General features: G+C 41.3%; 1 protein-coding gene across 9 annotated transcripts in view; it reads right to left on the minus strand.

Moving 5' to 3' along the window:
• Nucleotides 1-77: 77 nt before the first annotated feature.
• The window catches only part of LOC129556592 (ankyrin repeat domain-containing protein 26-like), a 67,253-nt gene continuing 44,893 nt past the window's right edge, over nucleotides 78-22,437 (minus strand). For 5 of the 9 annotated variants that reach the window (XM_088844263.1, XM_088844258.1, XM_088844260.1 and 2 more), the window contains 9 exons: nucleotides 21,200-21,370; nucleotides 19,219-19,252; nucleotides 15,219-16,163; nucleotides 13,450-13,602; nucleotides 7,483-7,638; nucleotides 6,240-6,454; nucleotides 4,778-4,994; nucleotides 1,409-1,454; nucleotides 78-292 (listed from right to left, as the gene is read on the minus strand). In XM_088844263.1, coding sequence (XP_088700389.1) covers nucleotides 177-292; nucleotides 1,409-1,454; nucleotides 4,778-4,994; nucleotides 6,240-6,454; nucleotides 7,483-7,638; nucleotides 13,450-13,602; nucleotides 15,219-16,163; nucleotides 19,219-19,252; nucleotides 21,200-21,370 — 2,053 coding nt within the window. In that variant the 3' untranslated portion in view covers nucleotides 78-176. Of the gene's footprint in view, nucleotides 293-709; nucleotides 938-1,408; nucleotides 1,455-4,777; nucleotides 4,995-6,239; nucleotides 6,455-7,482; nucleotides 7,639-13,449; nucleotides 13,603-15,218; nucleotides 16,164-19,218; nucleotides 19,253-21,199; nucleotides 21,371-22,437 lie in introns of those variants that run through there. The other 4 variants (XM_088844261.1, XM_088844257.1, XM_088844259.1 and 1 more) reach the window with 3 other exon arrangements.

Below are 22,437 nucleotides of genomic sequence, written 5' to 3' on the forward strand. Positions count from 1 at the left end.
GATGTTTCTGCTTAAAAGTAAGTTAGATGCAGAGAAACACGGATTAAAATGCCGTATAAATTTTCATGATACACACATAATACAAAAGTATTTTCCTTTAATAAAGATTTTCTCATCACGTTTAACAGGAAACAACTAAAAATCTCATGGAAATGGTCCAGTAGGGATTTTTTTCTTTAAAATCTGTATCTATTATTTGATGTTGTCACAGGTAGGTCCTGATACAGATTTGATCTACCAGCAGATAATAGAGAGGACACTCTAGAGAATTCAGATTCAAGTCCAGCTGCATCTGGAAAGAGACAGTTATTTATCGAAAATGCTTGAGGTCACAACGTATTAGCTAAAACAAAACAAAAATACACCTGAGACCCTTCCTAATGTTCTGAAGAATGAAACATATCTATACATGACATGACACAAAACACAAGATAATGCACTATGCCCATGGTTGAATGTGTGGCTGAGCATCAGAGCTTCTGGTTTTCTCATTCTTCATTCATTCGGTCAGTAACTATGTGCAAAGGTGCTGTGACAAGCACTGGAAGTTACACGATGAAGGTGACCCAGTGCACCCTGAACACGATACGCTATCAAGTGGAAAAATAGATGAACAGGCAATTTCCATACAGAGTCATAAGTACTAGGACAGATACAAAAGATGGCACAAGGAACGCTCAGGAGGGACAGCCAGTTTGTGTCAATCCTGCCAGCTTTTGGGGGGAGGTGCTATGGAAGTAGATATTGAAGGACGGGAGAAAGCACAGGAGATGGAGGGGAGAAGCAATACAAAGACCGGCGGTGAGGAAGCCCACCTGTGGGATCCTACACAGTCTGGCTGCTTAGATGCAGAGCTGAGGGGCAGAGGAGGGTGGTAAGGAGATGAGGCCGACGACTTTGGCAAGACCCAAACTGATGTGGGTGTTTCGAGCTTTTGCTGAGGGCAAAAGATAAACTAGTGAGAAAGTGAATGACGGGGAAATTTTAAAGTCACCCACCAAGTGACAGCTACACAAACGTGACTGTTTGAGTCTGGGTTTCCTAGTCTTAACCACTCCCAAGCCCTTGAGACACTGATGAACTCCATGTTTTCTGAGAATAGTGTCAGGGTGCAGGCTGAGAGTTCCACAGGGATGGCAGAAGCAGAGGAAGGATATAGCCATAAATGAAAAGAAATACTTAGACCTTTTCAGATGTTTTTAAAGCTCTGCAACATAATAAATAAATAAGGAATAAGGATATTTTTCACTATGATTGCTCATGTTTTCACATTTTTCATTAGCTATGTATAAGAAAAAGTATGTAACACAGCATTTGTTATACAAACAATGAAAAGAGATGCCACTGACTCTTTACAGTATTTCAGAAATCAATGTCTAAATTTAATTCTTACGTTTTGGCAACATACCTTTTTCTACTTCTCTAGTTAGACTCTTTAGAAACTTCCGCTGCCTCTGAAATAAGTCAAATATTATTTATGCTTAAGTTACACAAGAGATATCACAGAAATGATACACAACTTAATACATGTGACATTTAAATAATACTTTTAGAGACTAGACCTAACTTGAAGATTACGGAGCAGAAAAATAATCACATAAATAGAAGAAAATGAATTCCTACTTACTAAGCTTTTAGATTATACAGAACATATATATGGAATGCTATTTAGAGTAATTTGATAAAAGTACAATAAATGTCAGTCTATCGAGTGCACATAATTTCAGAGGTTACGGAATGACCCATAATCCTAGGAACGACTCACAAGATCACTATCTTCTCCTCTAACAGCTCTTGCCCTAAATATGGACTTCGGAGACCTTTCTTTTGATTTCTAGGTGAGGGTCGTGTTCACATGGAGGAAGTAGGCTGGAGTTGAACGTTAACAAGGAGAACACATCTGCAATTTTCTTTAAACTCTTCCATTTAACGAAAACATAGAAAGGTGAGAAGATTATACACAAGAAAACAATGTACCAGCAAGATTTAATTCTGAACACGTTTAGTGAGAAGGATTCTCTCATAACTGTTAAGTTTCCGAACTATGTCTCATAGAGGGAGAAGGTCCCACAGGGGTCACTGCAGGGTTGAGAAACAAGTCACAGCTGGAGGGGCTCTGAACGCTCCTTATTTAAAGGGCTCTAAACTTGTGTCCGTTTTATATAATACGGTTCTACGCAACAGTGTTTGTTTTGTTTTGTTTTAAAGAAAGGTTGTCTATTTTGAAAAAAAGAAAAATTTTTTTTTAAGGTATGAGAGTCATGGATTTAGTCAAAGTTCCTAATGCTATGAAAGGAGTAGCAAATGGCCTTCTTACTGAGCCCAGAGTCCTCTGCCAGCTACTTCCTCATATTAAGAAAAAAACACATAAATTCTAACTAAAACATAGAGAACATGAATATGGAAAACCTTATATAGTTCAATAATGCTTGTGGCATGACATGACATAGTAGCTTTCTAACTAAATTCTATGTTTTAAAGGCATGAACAAGAATACATTTTTATCAAACTCCTATTTGTAGCAGTCGATATAGCTAATTTACACAGCACAGCAGTTTTTTAAACACAGGACAGGGAACTTAAAGGAGAAAATTTTTAGTTGAATCAAGCAGGCCAAAACTGAAGAGATTCATCCTTAAAAGGATGTTCGTTTCCTCCAGATTAAAGAAAAAAACCTGGCTTAATAAAATTTGTCAACAAATGAATTATCCATATTTTGCATTATTTAGGACAAAATGTGAAACACCAAACAGATCTCTCTTTACTCTCTAATATACTTCTATCCAAGCTCTCATCATTAGTTCAGTTCAGTGCAGTCCAGTCGCTCAGTCGTGTCCGACTCTTTGCGACCCCATGAATCACAGCACGCCAGGCCTCCCTGTCCATCACCAACTCCCGGAGTTCACTCAAATTCATGTCCATCGAGTCGGTGATGCCATCCAGCCATCTCATTCTCTGTCGTCCCCGTCTCTTCCCACCCCCAAACTCTTTTCCAGTGAGTCAACTAGTCTCATTAGTTAGTATATACAAAAATGTATGAGTATAATCTCAACTATAATCTAAATCCGGTCAGAAATTACAGTTGAACTTCATTTCCTCAGCCTGAAGTTTGAAGGGGAGGACTTATACTCCTACCCTCCTCATGAGAAGCGAGGAGATTCACCTAACGGGTGAGTTAGGAATGAAGTGAGAAGGAGCGAAGAAGTGCTTGCTTGGTTCCGAATCTCTCCTTGGAAAAGTTGTATGTGCCCACAGCACCGTGAACTTGGGTGTGCAGTAGGCAGCCTGCCGCAGGGACGGGGAGCAAGCATTTGCTTCCACCTCTTAGGCCTGACTTGGGATGAAGTGTTCGGAGGCCCGCTGTGACTGCACCGCTAAAACACGTCCTCCAGGTTCGTGGCTCTCAATACTAAGACCCAACATAGCCGCAGTGCTGTCAAAGAAACCTTAGATTGCTCTTCTATGATGGCAAGAAGCCAAATGAGAAAACAGGTTGAGATTGCATTTAACAAGGACTACTTTTCTCTGGATGTGAGAGTTGGACTATAAAGAAAGCTGAGCGCCAAAGAATTGATGCTTTTGAACTGTGGTGTTGCAGAAGACTCTTGAGAGTCCCTTGGACTGCAAGGAGCTCTAACCAGTCCATCCAAAAGAAAATCAGTCCTGAATATTCACTGGAAGGACTGATGCTGAAGCTGAAACTCCAATACTTTGGCCACCTGATGTGAAGAACCGACGCATTGGAAAAGACCCTCATGCTGGAACGACTGAAGGCGGGAGGGGAGAGAAGGGGACGAAAGAGGATGAGATGGTTGGAAGGCCTCACCGACTCGATGGCATGAGTCTGAGTACGCTCCGGGAGTTGGTGATGGACAGGGAAGCCTGGCATGCTGCAGTCCATGGGGTCGCAAAGAGGCAGACACGACTGAGCGACTGAACTCAACTCAACTCTTCTCTGCATCACCAACATCGTGAAAACACCATCAAAACCATGAACCCGTGTGCACTGACTGGATATCTGAATCACAGTGATTACACGATGAAGACTACTTCCAATTTAAAGACTCCCTGTCATTACGATCTTAGTCATCATTCATCCAGGTGATGTCAAGACACAGACAGAAGTGAGCTTCATTTACAAGTTTTAAATATTTGATTTAACTACAAACTTAGAAACATTCTACAACTGCTCACCAAGATATGTTTTAGAAATTTAAATCAAAATTCTGTCAGTAAAATGGCAATTAAAGATGTACTCTTGTGTAAGAAAATGACAAAAAATGATAACCTAAAACTAGAAATTAATCTTTTGATTTAGTATGACAAGCTTCTTTAATTCATAAAAAGGATTTATCTAGGATTCCTTCAAATGAAAAAATCACCCATATGTGGTTAGTGTTTCGATGCCAGTCATTCACTTATGCCTTAGAAAAACTGCGGTGCGTGCAGCAGAGGTCGGAAATGATGATGAACCACCGCCAAAGTGAAATCAATTAGAAAGTGAGTCAAACAGCTGCAAAGTATACTTTCGGTTACTTGGCAATAAGATTTCATTTCTACAGTAGAATTTAAATTCACATTTTCAAGAAACTTAAGAAGTTAATAAGTATCCCTCAAAAATGAGAAATCTAGGAGAAAAACAATCAAAATGTTTATTAATTATGGCTTTTACTTAGTGTGCGTAAGTCAAATAAACAACTCAGTAGTTCAAACTAAAACCAAGAATCATTCATATAAGCAATCTGAAACCCAAGGAAAAGAAGGTAATAGAACTAACCTTGAGCAAGTAGGTCACCATGCTGTGATTTGAAGGGAGTGGAACTCCTGCATTTGCTCTTGGACAAAGATTTGAATTGAACATTACGGTATTACTGAAATTTCCAATGCAAGGGGGCTCCAGGACTGGCCTCCTGCTAAGGGTGCTGAATAATGATCTGTTCAGCTGTTTCTCCAGCTCACGCTTGGTGCGCATCTCCGCCAGCCTCTCAGTAGCCCTGGGGAAGATGGAAAACACCGATTTCATTCATGCTTCCCTAAATGATTTGCATTTTTTAAGTTGCCATATAGTAAATGGAATGTCCCATTAAACTGTTTGAACACTGAAAACACAGAGCAGACCTACTATTAATCAATGACAGTTGTAAGCTTGCTCGAAAGTACACATGCGTCTGGGGCTCCTCACGTAACAAGTCACGGTTGGGAGAGGAGAGAAAGGGCGTCAGAGAGAAAGGGAGGTGGCCTCACAGCGACACCTGCTGCCTCGGGGACACACCTGCCTCCAGGAAACAGTTCCGGGATGAAGAAACACACCATCCCACAAAGCCATTCTCAAGTGCTTCCTTTCACCACCCTTGTATATACTTTTCTCTCATGACCTCGGAGAAATTAAGCATTTGGCTCTGAGGAATCACCTAGAGCCACAATCTCGAGGGAAGGACGAGAAAGTCAAGGGGTGACAAAAGGGCTAAAACACCCCAGGAACAATGACAAGTATCCCCTGCTTTTCCAAAGTTCACTTCATGTTACTTCACGTCTACGAAGGGCCTATATAGGCCCCCTGTATTTCATAATCAAAAAACAAAAAAAATCTGAGGAGAATTTTCGGTTTCATTTCAAAAAGCAAAAACTCTAAACAGCGTTCAGTGTATGTCTTTACAGTGAGAGGCATCGCGCTCCCCAAGCAGGGAGACCGGCCCCACTGAGCTCCTTCCCCGGGAGCCACACCCCACATCCCAGCGTCAAGTCTCCACAGCCCTGAACCCTGTCTGAGCACCTGTGCTTCCCAGCTGTGCACTTATTTTAGGCATCGACTAGCACAACGTGTCCTCGGGTACCTGCTTCTTTGCTGTGTGTTTTGACTTATGAAAGGCGTCCTAGGAGTGCTCTGCTTTCAGACGGCGGGGAAACCTGGACTCGGCACTGCGGGTTGAATCTGCCCTTTCCAGCCTCCACACACCCCCTCCGTCAGGTCACCATGTTAGTTTCAGACACTTTGTCAATCACCCTGCCTTTCACCCCTGTGTGAATATTCCCCTATTTCACAAGCATGCTTTTACTTAGTGTAGGAAAACTTACAAGGATATAGTACTACTCATTTTTCTTAGGGTGCCCTCTAGCACTGACTATGGCGTTAGCTTTCACTTCCCACTAATCTCGGGAAACAAGCTGTATAAAAATTAGGCTTCAGAGACAAATTAATGGACTAAATTTATTTTCTGTGATTCTGGGTTTTGACTTACTTGTCTAGTTTACTTTCCAATTCCTTTCTAAGTTTTAGTTCCTCTAGGTAGAGTTTCTTATAGTTTTCCAACTCCGCTTTATCAGAATCTTGAGAAGTTTTCATCTTGGAGAGTTCAGATTCCAAGTCTTTACATCTGAGTTCCATGGGACTTCTTATGGAAGCAATATGCTCCTCTAGGAACTTCTGTAAGTTTTCTTCAGATGCTGCTTGTATCTAAGTCAAATTTAAAAAGATACATTTTTAAAAATGATTATAACCTGAATAATTATATTTGTTACATTTAGTTTTGACTCAGTAATTCAGAGAGAGATTTTTTTTTAATTTATTTAACTGGAGGCTAATTATATTATTGTATTGGTTTTGCATACATTGACATGAATCTGCCCCGGGTGTACGTGTGTTCCCCATCTTGAACCCCCCTCCCCATCCCATCCCTCTGGTTCATCCCAGTACACCAGCCCCGAGCATCCTGTATCATGCATCGAACCTGGACTGGCTATTCGTTTCACACATGGCAACATACATGTTTCAATGCTATTCTCCCAAATCATCCCACCCTCGCCCTCTCCCACAGAGTCCAAAAGACTGTTCTATACATCTGTGTCTCTTTTGCTGTCAGAGAGCGATTTTAAATGTGAAAATAAGAAAAGCGGAACTTTAAAATAATCATCAGTGTGACATGAATTAAATTTGAATTATAAAATTAATGTGGAATCAATGTCATAGTAGTACTTAAGGAACCGGATAATTCAAAGACTAAGAGGATGAATGAAAATTTAGAAACTGAACAAGACAACTTAAGAATAATTCAAGAGGATGGTGCCAGTCCTAAACCACATTTTCTTTTCCTCCTCATAGTCTTGTTTTATACCAATTGGTCTTATAAGTAAAAGGATTCTAAGTGAGAAGCGTTCTGAAAGATGAATTTAGTGATAACTATGATGGAAACTGAAATATTTACAAGGAGAAACAAGTGCCCCCTTCCTCCCAGAAATCTACAAAACACACTGCTCTAAGGGAAGTAGAGGAACGACATAACCTGTATACACCCAAAGTGTAATTTACAGTGAGGTGAATTCAAGGACATGACAGATCAGCAAATTAAGCTGCAAAAATAGGTTGACTTCTTTTAATTTCTCTGCGAGATCCTGTCTTGCTCTTTCTTCAATCTCCCGTCTATACCGCTCAACTTGAGTGTGTTCTATCATATTCAGTTCTATGCGAGTTTTGAGTCTCACTACCTCTTTCTCCAACCTCCTGTTCTCTTTCTCGAGTTCCTCACACTTCCTTTGCCTTCCTTTCACTGACAATAACTCCTGTTGAAGAACTTGATGTGTTGCATCCAGGTGCAGACATTGTGAACACGCAGTTTCCAGCTCTGTTGGAAGATGATCAATCTGCAAGAATAAAACAATACCATTTGTTTTCAAGATTTTGGATCATTTTCACGATCATTATTTGAAAAGGGAACCCTCTTACACTGTTGGTGGGAATGCAAACTAGTACAGCCACTATGGAGAACAGTGTGGAGATTCCTTAAAAAACTGGAAATACTGCCATATGACCCAGCAATCCCACTGCTGGGCATACACACCGAGGAAACAGAATTGAAAGAGACACATGTACCCCAGTGTTCATCGCAGCACTGTTTATAATAGCCAGGACATGGAAGCAACCTAGATGTCCCATCAGCAGATGACTAGATAAGAAGGCTGTGGTACATATACAAATGGAGTATTACTCAGCAATTAAAAAGAATACATTTGAATCAGTTCTAATGAGGTGGATGAAACTGGAGCCTATTATACAGAGTGAAGTAAGCCAGAAAGAAAAACACCAATACAGTATATTAACGCATATATATGGAATTTAGAAAGATGGCAACGATAACCCTGTATGCGAGACAGCAAAAGAGACACAGGTGTATTGAACAGTCTTTTGGACTCTGTGGGAGAGGGCGAGGGTGGCATGATTTGGGAGAATGGCATTGAAACGTGTATATTATCATATGTGAAACGAATCGCCAGTCCAGGTTTGATGCATGATACAGGATGCTTGGGGCTGGTGCACTGGGATGACCCAGAGGGATGGGATGGGGAGGGAGGTGGGAGGGGGGGTTCAAGATGGGGAACACATGTACACCCGGGGCAGATTCATGTCAACGTATGGCAAAACCAATACAATACTGTAAAGTAATTAGCCTCCAATGAAAATTAAAAATAAAGAAAGAAAGAAAGAACAGCAACAACAAAAAACAATACCATTTGGTTCTGAGGGAAGTGGACTGAGCACAGCCTAACTCAAACCGAGGATCTGACACATACGATGGTGTCTGTATTGTAGAATGCAGGACCTGGAATAACCCAGAGGATCAAGAAAGAAGTTCAAACCACCAAGAGTCACACAATACACTGTTCACTACCACCTTAGTCTCACGACATCTGCACTCGATTGCACACGCCTTCCCTGTTCCACAGTAATGCTTTTCTATCTTTCCTCTGTAGAATGACTGCAAGTCACCTCCTAGCAGAATGTCTCTTACTCCTTCCCCCCATCTTGTCTCATGGTTTTTAAAGAAGTTTGAGGTATCCTGTATTGAGTTATCTAGGGCTGAGTTAATAAATGCCTCCCAAAAGGAGATTGTGAAAGTAAGACTCTAATGACTAAATCTTGTAAACATGGATTCTAATCCAATAAGCCTTTTTCTGAACTACAAACAGTTTTTGCTAATTTGAATTGCATTCCAAAGAGAAAGGATTCACAAGGTTAAAGAAATCCCTTCTCCTAAGAGTTTAGTGAGGCGATCCATACATTTTTCTGAACAACAACAACAACAATACCTCATTCTTGTAACCCTTTGTTACTTCCCACAGAATAAGAGAACATAGGAACAAACAAACAAAGGAAACAAAAAACAGTTCCTGAACGATCAGTGACAGTGACTTGGAAAGAACTTTCCTTTAGACAGAATGATTACTTTTTGAGTCGATGTGAGTGGAGCTGGTGGTTTTCAAACATGTCTACAAATTCTTTGACACTTGTCTCATGAAATTCCCTCAAGTATGTGCTAGTCCTAGTAACCGATTCCCCTGGACAGTGTCTGGGGAAACTGCTGTGTGAGTTTTAAAGCTAAACAGCTTCTGAATTTTGCTCTGTGGGGAAGCCAACTCTTTCACTGTGCAGAAGCACAGTCCACATACTGAGCACGTGTCAGTGTCCCCACTGACCGCCCCCACCTAACGTCCCCTCCAAAAGCCAGCTCCAGCTGCCAGACGTGTGCACGAACAAGACCTCAAATGACTCTGGTTCCCACCTTCACGACATCCCGGCTGATGCGCCTGGAGAAGAAATGAGCTGGGCTCACTCACTGAGCCTTGCCCCAACGCAGACTTGTGAACAAAGGAAATGCTGTTTGGAGTCACTAGGCTTTGAGGTGGTTTCTAACGCAGTTTGTTAACAATAAATAACTGGTACAGATACTGATATTAACAATGGGGTTCAGTTCAGTCACTCAGTCATGTCTGACTCTTTGTGACCCCATGGACTGCAGCACGCCAGGCTGCCCTGTCCACCATCCACTCCCAGAGCTTGCTCAAACTCGTGTCCATCGAGTCGGTGGTGCCCCCAAATGAGGTACTGCCATTAAAAAAGAGCTGAAACATGTCAGAATGCCTTTGAACCTGGAGGTAGGTGGGACCTGAATGGCTGCAGAGAAAGAAATGAAAACCCAATGGGCTTCATGACACTGTACACAGAAGCCTGACGGTCCTTGAAGAGGCTGCCGGTGACGACTTCTAGGCAAGAGAAGCAAACGACACTGAAACATGGGGGGCAGAGGCTCTTGCTATGAAGCAGCTGAGAGTAAATCAATGAGAGGGATAAGCTAGCAGAAAAATTAAAAAGTGCTATTAAATATAAAGGAACCCAGACTCACTGGGTTCAATATCTGTATCCCCTTTAGAGCATCTCCACATGCCCAACTGTCACATGATGCCAAAGGACAGAAATGTCTTCTGGGCTAAGATCAAATCTAGGGTGCTGCCAGGAACACATGGTCTAAAGGTAACGCCTGTAGACTGTAAGTGTAAGACCCTGGAAAGACTTAAGGTGGTGCGTCAGATTCCTTTAAGCATCTTAAGAGCAAAAGAACGTTAAAGGGCTCATCCTGCAACGTTCCACAGAAAGCCCAAGGTGCAGTGCTTCCTTCAAAAAAGATTTTTGAGGGTAACTTTTCCAATGGCATGAACCCCAATCAAATTCATAGGACACTAAAAGCTTTAAAGAGAACCTTGGCCGCAAAAACCCTGCTTGTTTGTTTGACCTAACAGAGACTCAGCGTGAGTTGCCCAGTCATGTCTGACTCTCTGACCCCATCGTCTGAAGCCACCAGGCTCTTCTGTCCATGAACCCGATTCTCTGGGAAAGAACACTGGAGTGGGTTGCCATTTCCTTCTCCAGGGGACAGGGCTTCCCTGATAGCTCAGTTGGTAAAGTATCCGCCTGCGGTACAAGAGATTTCTGGTTTGATCCCTGGGTCAGGAAGATCCACTGGAGAAGGGATAGGCCACCCACTCCAGTATTCGTGGGCTTCCCTTGTGGCTCAGCTGGTAAAGAATCTGCCCACGATGCAGGAGACCTGGGTTCGATCCCTGGGTTGTGAAGATCCCCTAGAGAAGGGAAAGGCTACTCACTCCAGTATTCTGCCCTGGAAAATTCCATGGACTATATGTTCCATGGGGTCTCAAAGAGTCAGACACGACTGAGCGACTCTCACTTTCACTTTCTCCAGGGGCTTCTTCCCAACCCAGGGATCAAACCTGGGTCTCCTGCATTGCAGGCAGATTCTTTACTGTCTGAGACACCAGGGAAGTCCAACCGAGAGACCAAGACATGCAAAAGGAGAAGAGGCCTTGGGATTTTCTTAGAAGTTCGATAAAGAGGAACCTGGCTTAGGAAACATGACTCACCTAAAGACAGAGGTCATTGCTGTTTGTAATTGGCGTTGTTACGGTCGCTGTATTTTGCCTGCAAAACAACTTGGTATTTCAGGCAGACGGCATGCCAGCAAAAGTGGTCTTCTACACAAGTCACAGGGAACTTGTTGCAAGGGGCAGTAAGGGGGAGCATGAGGCCCAAAACACACGTGTCCAGTACTTCAAAAACGTTCACTGGCTCCACTAACCAACTAGTACTTTTGTACTTTCCTCCACTTACAATAATTTGTAACTTACTTCCTCTCTGTACTACGCAGTGGACAATGACCATCGGTTAAAATGCAAATAGCACCTCCTGGACAGAGTGGTACAGAACATTACACGACCGTCAGAGGAAGGGGAAGTCACTGCCATGGAACTATTACCCGACTGCTAAATGAAAGTTCTGAATCAATTCATTCCCAGCAACTGTTAATGCCTAGCAAGTACTCGGATGAGAAGATGAAGGTTACCAGATACGGATATCAGAGAAGCCATCCCCAGAACCTGAGGCTGGGAAGATTAGAAATCCACTGGGGCCTGAAAGGCAAGATATCCGTAAATCCCACTTCTGGCTGCATAATGAAGGAAGGCAAATTTACATTTTACTACCAGAATCGGGGGAAAAAATGAGCATTTAATTGAACAATTCTCCTCTATTAGATGAAGCACTTTCAATTTTACATTTAATTACGTAAAATACACGTCAATAAAAGTTTTACTATACCAGCATCTCCAAGAAGAAATTATCCGTACGGATGAAGTACTTAGTTATATCCTATCAATTGTTAAGCTAAACTACTTTCCATTTATGCAAGACAAGCGCTGTGCATATTAAGAAATATTCCCTGTTAGACTAATGTATCCTTAGACAAGATTCTCCCTCGTGAAAAAATGACAACAGTGTACAATGAAGGGCTAAACTGTTCTTCACAGACTAGACGACAGGGCTGAAGAGAAAAGGCTCCATGAGAGCTGGACAGTCAGGAAAGCTCTGGAGGAGGAGAGACTGGGCACCAGGTCTGAATCAATGGAGAACTACCCAAGAGGAACAGAAACTGTGAAGACGGCAGGACAGTCTGAGCAAAGGCCAGAAAAGGAGAAAGCAGCCAGGGAACTCTGAGGACAAAATCCCACCACGGGGAAATAAAAGCATGTCCATCCGGAAACGTGCCAGTCAGTGCTCACAGCAGCATTGTTCGTAGCCGCAGAGGGGAAACAACCCAAATCTCCAACCACTTACGAATGGACAAATGGCTTAGCCACATACTGTTTCTTGTTTGACAATCAACAGAAACGGAAGGACTGGTACGTGCTATAACATGGATGAACCGCGGAAACACGACATCAAATGAGAAAAGCGAACCACACAGGAGCACACACTGTGTGATTCCATTCACGTGAAAACCCAGAACAGGCTGTCTACACAGACAGATATTAGACTGGGGGTTGCTGGGGCTGAGGGAGATGAGGGCGCCATAGGTGGTGGCTAAGGGATGCAGGGTTCCTTTTGGGGGTGATGGAAATGCTCTAAAATTGACTGTGGTCACAGGTGACACCTCTCTAGACTAAGAGATACTGAACTACACACTTGGAATGGGTGAAATATACGATACATCAATTACATCTCAATAGCTTTTAAAGAATCCAAAGGCACTATCTACTGTTCTTAATTCTCTATTTTTGATGTGCCTACTACACTGAGTACCTCCATGCTTTTACAATGTATCTAAAATGAAAAGGAAAGAAGGCAGTGCCTAACTTCAACTGGTTTGTATAATACACTTTCTGCACAAGTTATTCTGAAATGCACAAAATAAATACATACAGAACTCCACAGCCATTCACTAAAGTGAAGATGAGAAATGATAATTTTCTGGAACATTCCATTAAACATTATCCTCTGATTTTATCTGGCTTGCCTCATCATGGTAATACCGAGATCACGAAATAAAATATTATTCGATAGAAAAAAAAAAAAGTCTCTCAACTTGTGTGAAGAATGATGCACAATTCTCCACTTTCCCAAGGGTATATAATATACGAAAAATATATACATATAATCCAATGGCAGAATGAAAGTCACAGTTTAAGAAACGAGTGCACTTAAAGATTAATAAAATTATAGTAAATTACTAGTAATGAAAATAAAAAAGAAAGCTGTCCATGAAAATGAGTGTCCTAAAACACTTTATCTGATGTATTAACTGTCGACCCATTCACTTTCACACATACCTGACTTGGGGGCTGAGGTAACTTGCTCTTTAAATCCCGTGCCTCAGCTTCTAACTTGGCAGGATGACGGGACATGACATCCAGGGATGCCTCCAGCGCAGACTGCTTTTCGAAGGTGTCAGACAGTTCTTGTTGAAGGTTTCTCACCACTGCCTAAGAAGATGCTTTGTCATGAGTTTATCAAATCACTTTACTATGACGTTATGTTAGTAACAGATGACTCCAACATAGGTACTTTGGAAACTATCACCATGGCTAGCAACTCACCTTCTTTTCGGCCTCCCTGACTGTGGTTACAGACCCAGAAGGGCTCCCCACCAGCCTTCCTGATATTAACTTCCTCAGACGAAGGAGGCAGCCCCACTGTCCACACCCTGCCCCTCCCGATAAACCTGCAGAGCTTCACCACCTCACCTCCAGGACGAAACAGGCGTGGAGGTGGGACAAGCGGTGGGAAATTCCACACTGTGGAAACTCTTTATTAAAGAGGCTTCCATTAACATCGGAGATCTTCACATATTCAATCCCATGCTCAGATCTTTCCAACAGATTCCTTCCTCAGCAGAAAAATGAGGCCATTCCCTTGCTGCTGATCTGTTTTATATCTAGTCGTGTGTCTATGTTAATCCCCAACTCCTAATTTATCCCGCCTCCCCACCTTTCCCCTTGGCTAACCATAATATTCTGCAGGCATCTACATGGGAAAGGATCTGAAAATGAATGGATATACGTATGCCTATAACTGAATCAACTTGCTGTACATCTGAAACTAATGCAAGATTGTAAATCAACTATGTTCCAATATAAAAGAATAATGAAATTTTTGAAATGAGGTTGCTCCCATGCCTTCAAGGAGCCTCGATAACCTGGCGTCCACCTGCCTCCAGGCCGCAGGCCCTACAACCCTCTCCTGACTCACTCCATCCCTGCTGCTCACGAATCCTGCCACCCTCCATTTTTATTGGGCAAACCGGTATTCGAATGACAGTAATTGACCCTTAAAAGGAGAATTATGAGCAAATTGTTTGCAAACATGTTCTAAGGAAATAGCAGAAATAGCAGTGGGAAGATGAAATCAAGAAGGGCTTCGTTAAAGCTCACCACTTGAGTCCCAAATTATGATTTAATGACAAGTATATTTCAATGACTTGCCAATGAATTCTCAATTTAATGACAACTCTTTAAAGAGTTGAGAGGCCATAAGAATAAATGATTCAAGCCTGAAATGTTTTCCAAGTTAATTCAAATTGACATGAATAAAACTAAAATTATACCAACAAATATGACAAAAAGGTACGACAAGCTACTGAAGCCAAAGTACGATAGATAACTCATAGCCTCTGGGAAACCTGGACTTGACTGTCAAGGTAATCCGTGTAACTGAAGCTTAATTTCAAAATAATTCACTTTAGGTTTGAGTGTTTCTTTTATCTGCTTCATCGTGATACTGACATGTGGTTAGTATGGAGATTAAAATGATTGTCTGAATAGTAAAAGAGTAACTTACACCTGTCTATACTAAAAATTTAGAAATTAAGCTCTTAACATTTCATAAGCGACACGATGTCTCTACTCAAAGTGAAGCATCTCTCGAGTCTAATTTTTATTTGCTGGACACAAGGTGTGCCTTTAGTCTGTTTCAGGGACCATAGATTCACAGCCTGTGTATTTTTTAAATTCAGCTACATTCAACATTTAGCCAGAATTAAGAATCACTTTGAATTTTCTTGCAGGAAGTCTGAGAATTATTTCTCCTTCTGGATACTTACTTCTCCTTCTGCTTTCTCATTTTCATACTGACATATTCTCTCTTTCAAATGATCACATTCGTTGACCAACTCCTTGTTTCTTTCCTCCAGCATCAGATCTCGTTTCTCACTTTCAGCCTGAAGTATTCTCACGATCTGCTGAAACTGGTCTAGGATGCTGATGACCATCTTCTCTTTACTGTCGGCTCTGTTTCGTGCATCATCCAGCTGCTGTCGGAGCAACATGTTTTCACGCTGGAGTTGAGATAATCTCTCTTCTAAGGATTCCTGCTTTCCAAGGTATTCATTCACTTTGCCTTGTTCGTTCTGATACATGTGTTCGATATCCTGCTTTTGACACTCTGCTTGGCGTAAGTCTGTCTGGACCCGTTCTAACATCAAAGCCTTTTCTCGGAGATCATCTCTCGCCTGATGCAGCTTGATTTTTAGCTTATTGAATTTATTTTTCACTTTAGAAAGTTGCTGGGAAAGCATCTCATTGTTACTTTTCAGCTTAGCCATATCGAACTTCGTTTGGTCCTGCAGGCGTAATGTCTTGTCTTTTGCCTTCTGGGAGGCAAGTTCCAGGTCTCTTTGTGATGTCTGACCTTGGTCATGATCGTGCATGGCAGCAGCCAGTCTAGAACGGTGGGATTCCACTTCTGTTTCCAGGCTTTGTTTTGCGTTCTCCAGCTCAGGGTTTAGCGTTGTATTTTCAGCTATCGGAACGTTAAACTGGCCAGTATGCTGGAATATGGTAATTGTCAGCTTTTCCTTGTTCAATTTTATTGCCTTTTGAGGATAATCATTCTCTCCTTTTCCAGTTCCAATGTCCTCAAAAGATTTCTTTTCTTTTTCCTGGTTCTGGTTTTTCACTGTGTCTCTTTCTAGTCTTGGCATGGCAATTTCATCCTGCCTGTGGTTTCTGCGCAACAGACCTTTTGCTTTTCTACCACTATCAGAAACCTGAGTGAGACAAAGGAGAGTTTCAGTGAGTACTCAATAAAATGACAGTTCATCATTTCCTCTGAAATGAAAGACTAACCTGTATGTTTAGCCAGTGAAAAGACTGCACCAAGTGGATCTCCAAATGGAAAAAATAAGGTTCGATACAAACCTCAGACCTTATACAAGCAGAAATTCCCAAAGGTCCAAAAATTTATTTGAAGACAATGAATCCATGAAAGGAAAAAGAAAGCCCAAGGGGCTTTTCAAGCAGCTCAGAACTGGAAAGGCTTTTCTCTGAATTACAACAAACCCAGAAAGCTTAAAACAAAAGATTTATAGATCTGACTGCACTTAAAAATTGCATCTGATGTGGTATATTTATATAATGGAAAACTACAAAGCCATAAAAAAGAATGAACTAATGCTATCTGCAGCAACAAAGATGGACCTAGACCTGATCACACTAAGTGAATTCAGTCAGACAAAGGCAAGTCATACTGCTTCCATGTGGAATCGAAAATGAACTTATTCACAAAACAGAAACAGACCCACAGACATAGGAAACAAGCTGAGTCACCGTACAGGAAAGGGGGTAGGGGAAGGGATGGATAACTCAGGAGGTTGGGTTTAACATATACCATTTTATATAGACAAGTGTGTATAAAATAACCAGTAAGGATCTACTGTACAACATAAGGAATTACATTTAACATTCTACAAGAAGAATCTGAAAAGGAATGTGTGTTTGTGTGTGTGTGTGTGTGTATGTGTGTTAGTCAGTCATGTCCAACTCTTTGCCACCCCATGGACTGTAGCCTGCCAGACTCCTCTGTCCATGGGATTCTCCAGGCAAGAATACTGGAGTGGGTTGCCTTTTCTCCAGGGGATCTTCCCAACCCAAGGATCGAACCCAGGTCTCCTGCATTGCAGGTGGATTCTTTACTGTCTTAGCCAGCAGGGAAGCCCCATTTATATAATATACACACACATACACATATGTCTCTGAATCACTGCGTTGCACACCTGAAACTAACACAATACTGTACATCAACGATAATTCCATACCACCACCATTCGCTCCCTTAAAAACACTGCATCTGATACCTCCTATACAGCTACTTCACGTAAGAGCCTTAGCTCTCTATATACTTAAATAGATGAAATTTCATACAAAAAGTGTTTTCTTGAGAATATGCTACCTCTCTAACATTGTAATAGGCAACTGCAAAGCTTATACCTATTGACAGCTGCGCTAAGCACTTCTGCAAACATCAATTAACGCATTAGCTATAATGATTCTGGGAAGGAAGAAGTTAGAAACATGTAAGTACCCTGCAGGCTTTTCACCAGGTCTCTGACCCTACTAGTCCTCTGACATCAAACCACAGGCACTTCTCCAGAACAAACATATCAGTACAAACAAGTCTCCTATTTCACTCATGGTGCAGACACTCATGGCAAATAAGGAAAAGTTTAGAGAGCTCTTCATAGAGAATCATGAGATTATTTGCTGCTGCAGTAACTTCCATTACCTCTTCATACTGTTTAAAATAGTAAGATGGGGAAAACACGATGAGAAACATAACTATCACTAAACGTCTACAATGGCGTATCTATCACTGTTTCAAAAGTTCCTTGTACTGACACAGGACACTCCACAGAGCAGAGGTTCATTTTCTCACAGGCACAAGAACGACTTCCAAAGCATGGTCTCTGAACCCCTACAGTTTCCTCCTGACCTTCAGTGGAAGTGGTAAACTAACCTAATCATCCACCAAGGAAGGGAAATCACTACCAAATACCAGAATAGCTACTGTTAGTCGCAAGAGTATTTTTTTTACTTTTTTCCCCTTGGTAGGAGGGGGACTTTTATAAGTTTATTCTAAACAAACAACTTCTTAAAGTGTACAAGAGTGTTTTTACAACTGATGTCACAGGTTTTACCAACTGAAAAACTGTAAGTGATACGAAAAGGCTGTTGATAGGGTACCGGTTACAAAAGTGATAGTGGAGCCAAGAACAGGCTCTGATTTAGACACTGAAGACGGTGACATGCGTGGTGTGACCGACACTCTCACCCCAGAGCAGAGGGACGTGGTCGGGTAACGCAGTCGTCAGTGGAGCTCACACGGTCTGCCTGGCCTAAACCACGAGCAGGGTCCCGGCTCTGCGAGACAGTCCCAAAAATTTTGAGATCAATTCCTATAGAAAATATTTAAGCTCTCACTCTCCTTGAGTGAGGCCATGGTGTGTCCCTACCTGACTGCTGTAGACAAATGGATTTGAATTACAAATACTACTTTCCCAGCTCTTCCCGAGAGCTTTTCCTTGTGGCAGATCTGTGGCTAGGACCTCGGGGATGGGACCCAGTCCGTGTTTGAGAGGGACATTGGTTAGGGGAGTGAACTCCTCTGCTCTGAGATGCCACTCGAGAACTCTGCAGAATGAAGGACAATCAACTTCAAGAGTGGCTGTTTTCTACCAACTGCTGGAAAAAATCCACGGGGAGCATTCCTGCGCCTCTCGAGGATGCCAGTTAAACACACCCATCCTGGAGGACTCTACTGTGAGGGAGAACTCAGCTGGGAAAGCTGGAGCCAGCTCTGAGCTGTTCACGAGGCAGGTGGACTGGAGGGCTGACGGGCACAGAGGGAGGGGTCCACGACCATCAGCCACCTGCCAGATGGCAACCGGGAATTTTTAGAGGAAAGCATGTCGCCATCCTCGGAAGCAGTTTCAGATGACTGAGTTAAATCATCCAGGTCATTCACGTGATTACTTTGTTCTTTGACCTACACATAAACAATACTGTTTCACAATGTCCTTAAAATATGTATAAAATATACCAAGTGTACAAAGGTGATAAATCCCTTTACCAAAGCAAAAGCAGAGGCTTCGTAAAAGAACAGGTTTTTATCAAAAGGATAACTTCATCAACAGAGTTTCTAAATTATGTTTTCAAAGTAAATGTCTCTTCAACAACGGAAGATGTTCTTTTTTGCCACTATTCCTTTGACGAAGTATTTTTAGAGAATAATATATGTTAAAGTTAATTTTTTTCATTTTACTATACCTTCTTCTTTTCATATGCTGTTTTCCTTGCAGGCCTAAAAAAGAAACACAAATGATTCTTTTCAGGCTAAAATTTAATAACTCAAAAATATAAACAATACCTAAATGTTTTTTATAGAACATCTTTGCATTCATAAGTAATTTCTATCAAAGGATGAAACAATAAAAAAGAGTAGCATTAAAGGACAAAGAAAATATATCTGTAATACTAATAAAACATTAAATTTAGATCAAAGGAAAAGGAAAATCCTAACATTACTTGCGTTATGTGATAGAAGCAGTATACCAGGGTTTTTTGCAGTTGTCATTTTTAATAAGAACTAACTTTTATGGCAATAAAACCTATCTCGGAAGTATTCCCTAAGGCCTTATAAGAAAGAAACCCATTTTTTATCACAATGTTATTAGCTTTTTGAGGGCTTGTTATGCAATGGCTATGCCTTATTACAAGCATTTGACATGCCTTAAAGGCATTTTAATCCTCACGATCATTCTGGGAGATAAGTAATATATATTGGATCTTTTAGCTAGGAAGAAATGGAGCAAAGAAAGGCTGAGGAACTTGCCCAAGACGACACAGCAGTTCACCAACACCCCCAAATTCAAACCCAGGAAATCTGGCCTGAATGCTGCTGTTCCAAAATATGCTGAGAAAGTGATACTGAAAATTCTTTTTATTTATTTATTTTTTATTTAACTGGCTTGAGCTTGAACTTTTTTTTTTTATTGGAGGCTAATTACTTTACAATATTATATTGGTTTTGCCATACACTGATAGGAATCCGCCCCGGGTGTACATGTGTTCTCCTTCTTGAACCCCCCTCCCACCTCCCTCCTCCCCCTACGTGAAATCTTTTTAACTAATATGATACCAAATGAATCTATATTATTATTTCATGTCTAGCTATAACTACAAATGGTAACTCTGAATCTAAAAACATATTTCTATCAAAACAAAAAGACTTTAGATGTAGGCAATATTGGAAATCTACTTTCAATAAAGATTTGCTTTTTGTAAAGAAATTCATCAATACACATTCATTCAAGCATTCTGCTGTTTCCTTATGCTTCTGACATACACTTGTGGAGCACACAGTATGTGTTAAGGACACTTTCAGTACAGGAAGCATGGTTTTTCTCATTTAGATCTTTATCATCCGAAGTAATAAACTGTACAAGATTGATAATTGTTTCTACTGAAAATAAACAAAATCCTCCCCTTTTGAATGAAGTTAACATGATGTGATGTTTCACAGTACCTTACAAAATCATAGCTACCCTCGATGATACTATCAACTAGAATCATCAAGGAATGATTAAATCCTATTCAGTATAACCTAAATATCTGTAAATTCATGATTATATAGTTTTTAAAAAATCTATGTATGATAGAATTAACAAGTAATCATCTACATATTCATTTACATAAGAATATTATGCTTCAGAGTCAATGAACAAGCCCTTACCAAAAACTACATATGTACATGTACATAATAATCATGTACAATAATAATAATGGACAGTTAATTTATTGTCATAGTTTAAAGATAATGTCATACATTCAATAAGCTTTCTAATATTGGAAATGCAAACAAGATTAAATAAACACGTCCTCCGCTGGCTCATTTCCAACAGCATACACACTCTACCAGCTCCCCTCTTAACATAAAACAAGAAACTCCTTTCAACTCCACATGCCTCTTCAATTACCATCCAGTTCTTCATTGCCTGCCCCAGTAAATATTCCCCACGGAGCTGTTTCCGTGTATTCACTACAGTCCAGCTTCCAAGTGGACTATTTACTGAAACGACTTCCGGCCAAAGGCACGGGTCCTCTCCGTAACCTTTCTGCGGTGTTCATCCAGTAGAGTTGAGGATTCTCTTCTCTTGGCCTGTATGCTATATTATGCTGCTCTATTCCCAGAAGAGGTATTCAGTGCTAACATTTCTTCCCCTAGAAATAAAGAATCTGTCCGTGTTACCTGCCATCCTCTCGATCCTCTTTCCTCGAAATGCTCTCACCATTCACATGCAGCAGACCACCAGGCAGCGAATCGGTCTTTCCAAATATTGGTGCGATCACACATTCTTCCTGGGTCCAGTTGCCATTGTTCTTTTTCCCTATTTCCTTCCTGGACACGCCAGGATCGCTACTTTAAAAAATCCACAAAAAAGCCAATGTTTTCAAATAATTCGACTAACAAAGAATAAAAAAACAATTCTTGTAAAATTCCAACTCTTACCCATCTTAAGTCATTCATTAATTCACAAAACAGTTACGAAGTACCAACCATATGCAAGGAAACAAATTCTTCCTTCAAACACAGATATACAATTATGATACAATATGATATGTAGGAGTTGACATATGAAAGTCATTAGTGGAATAAGGAAGGATTTACAGAAGCAGTGAAGAGAGGAGGCCAAAAGGAAGAGAAAAGAGAGAAATCATTTCACTGGGAGATTAGAATGTGAGTACACAGGTCAGGCACACAACATCTAGGTTGTTTCCTAGGAACCTGGAAGGAAAAGTACAAAACACAAGAAAGAAAGTAGAGAGATGCATCTGGAAAGACACTGGGAAAAACCTCAAGGGCGACACTGAAAACCTGGGGCCCACTGGCTAAACACAATGATTCTTAGACGTAGGAGCCATAATCAGATTTACACTATATTTTTTGTTTTCCTTTTAAATACAGTAATGACTGAACGGAACTGAACTGAATGTTTAATTTAGGAATTTCCCTGGTATTCCACTGCTTAGGAATCTGCCTGCTAGTGCAGGGGGCACAGGTTCGATCCCTGGTCAGGGAAGACAGCACATGCCACGGAGCAATGAATCCTGTGCTCCACAACCACTGAAGCCAGCACCCTAGAGCCCATGCTCAGCATCAAGAGAAGCCACCACAATGAGAAGCCCAAGCACTGCAGCTGCAAAGACCCAGCACAGCCAAAAAAAAAAAAAAACCCTCAAAGAGAAAAGTAACAATTTAGATGATTTTGAAAATGACATGTGGCACATCCACCATGAAAGAAGCAATCAAATTTAGCGGGGTGGGGGGCAGTTTACTTGTAAACCACCCGCATGGGTGACATCAGCATCAAGGATGAAAGGCAGGTGCCTCGTCAGCTCTCCTGCCACCAGCAACAGTTTGGCCTCCATCCATGGACACACTCAAAGTGCTAGGAGAAAACTGCCAACCAAGAGTGCTCTATCCAG

Source organism: Moschus berezovskii, chromosome 15, assembly GCF_049115385.1.
Source record: "Moschus berezovskii isolate FMDL1 chromosome 15, NW_MosBer_1.0, whole genome shotgun sequence".
Taxonomy (NCBI): Eukaryota; Metazoa; Chordata; class Mammalia; order Artiodactyla; family Moschidae; genus Moschus; species Moschus berezovskii.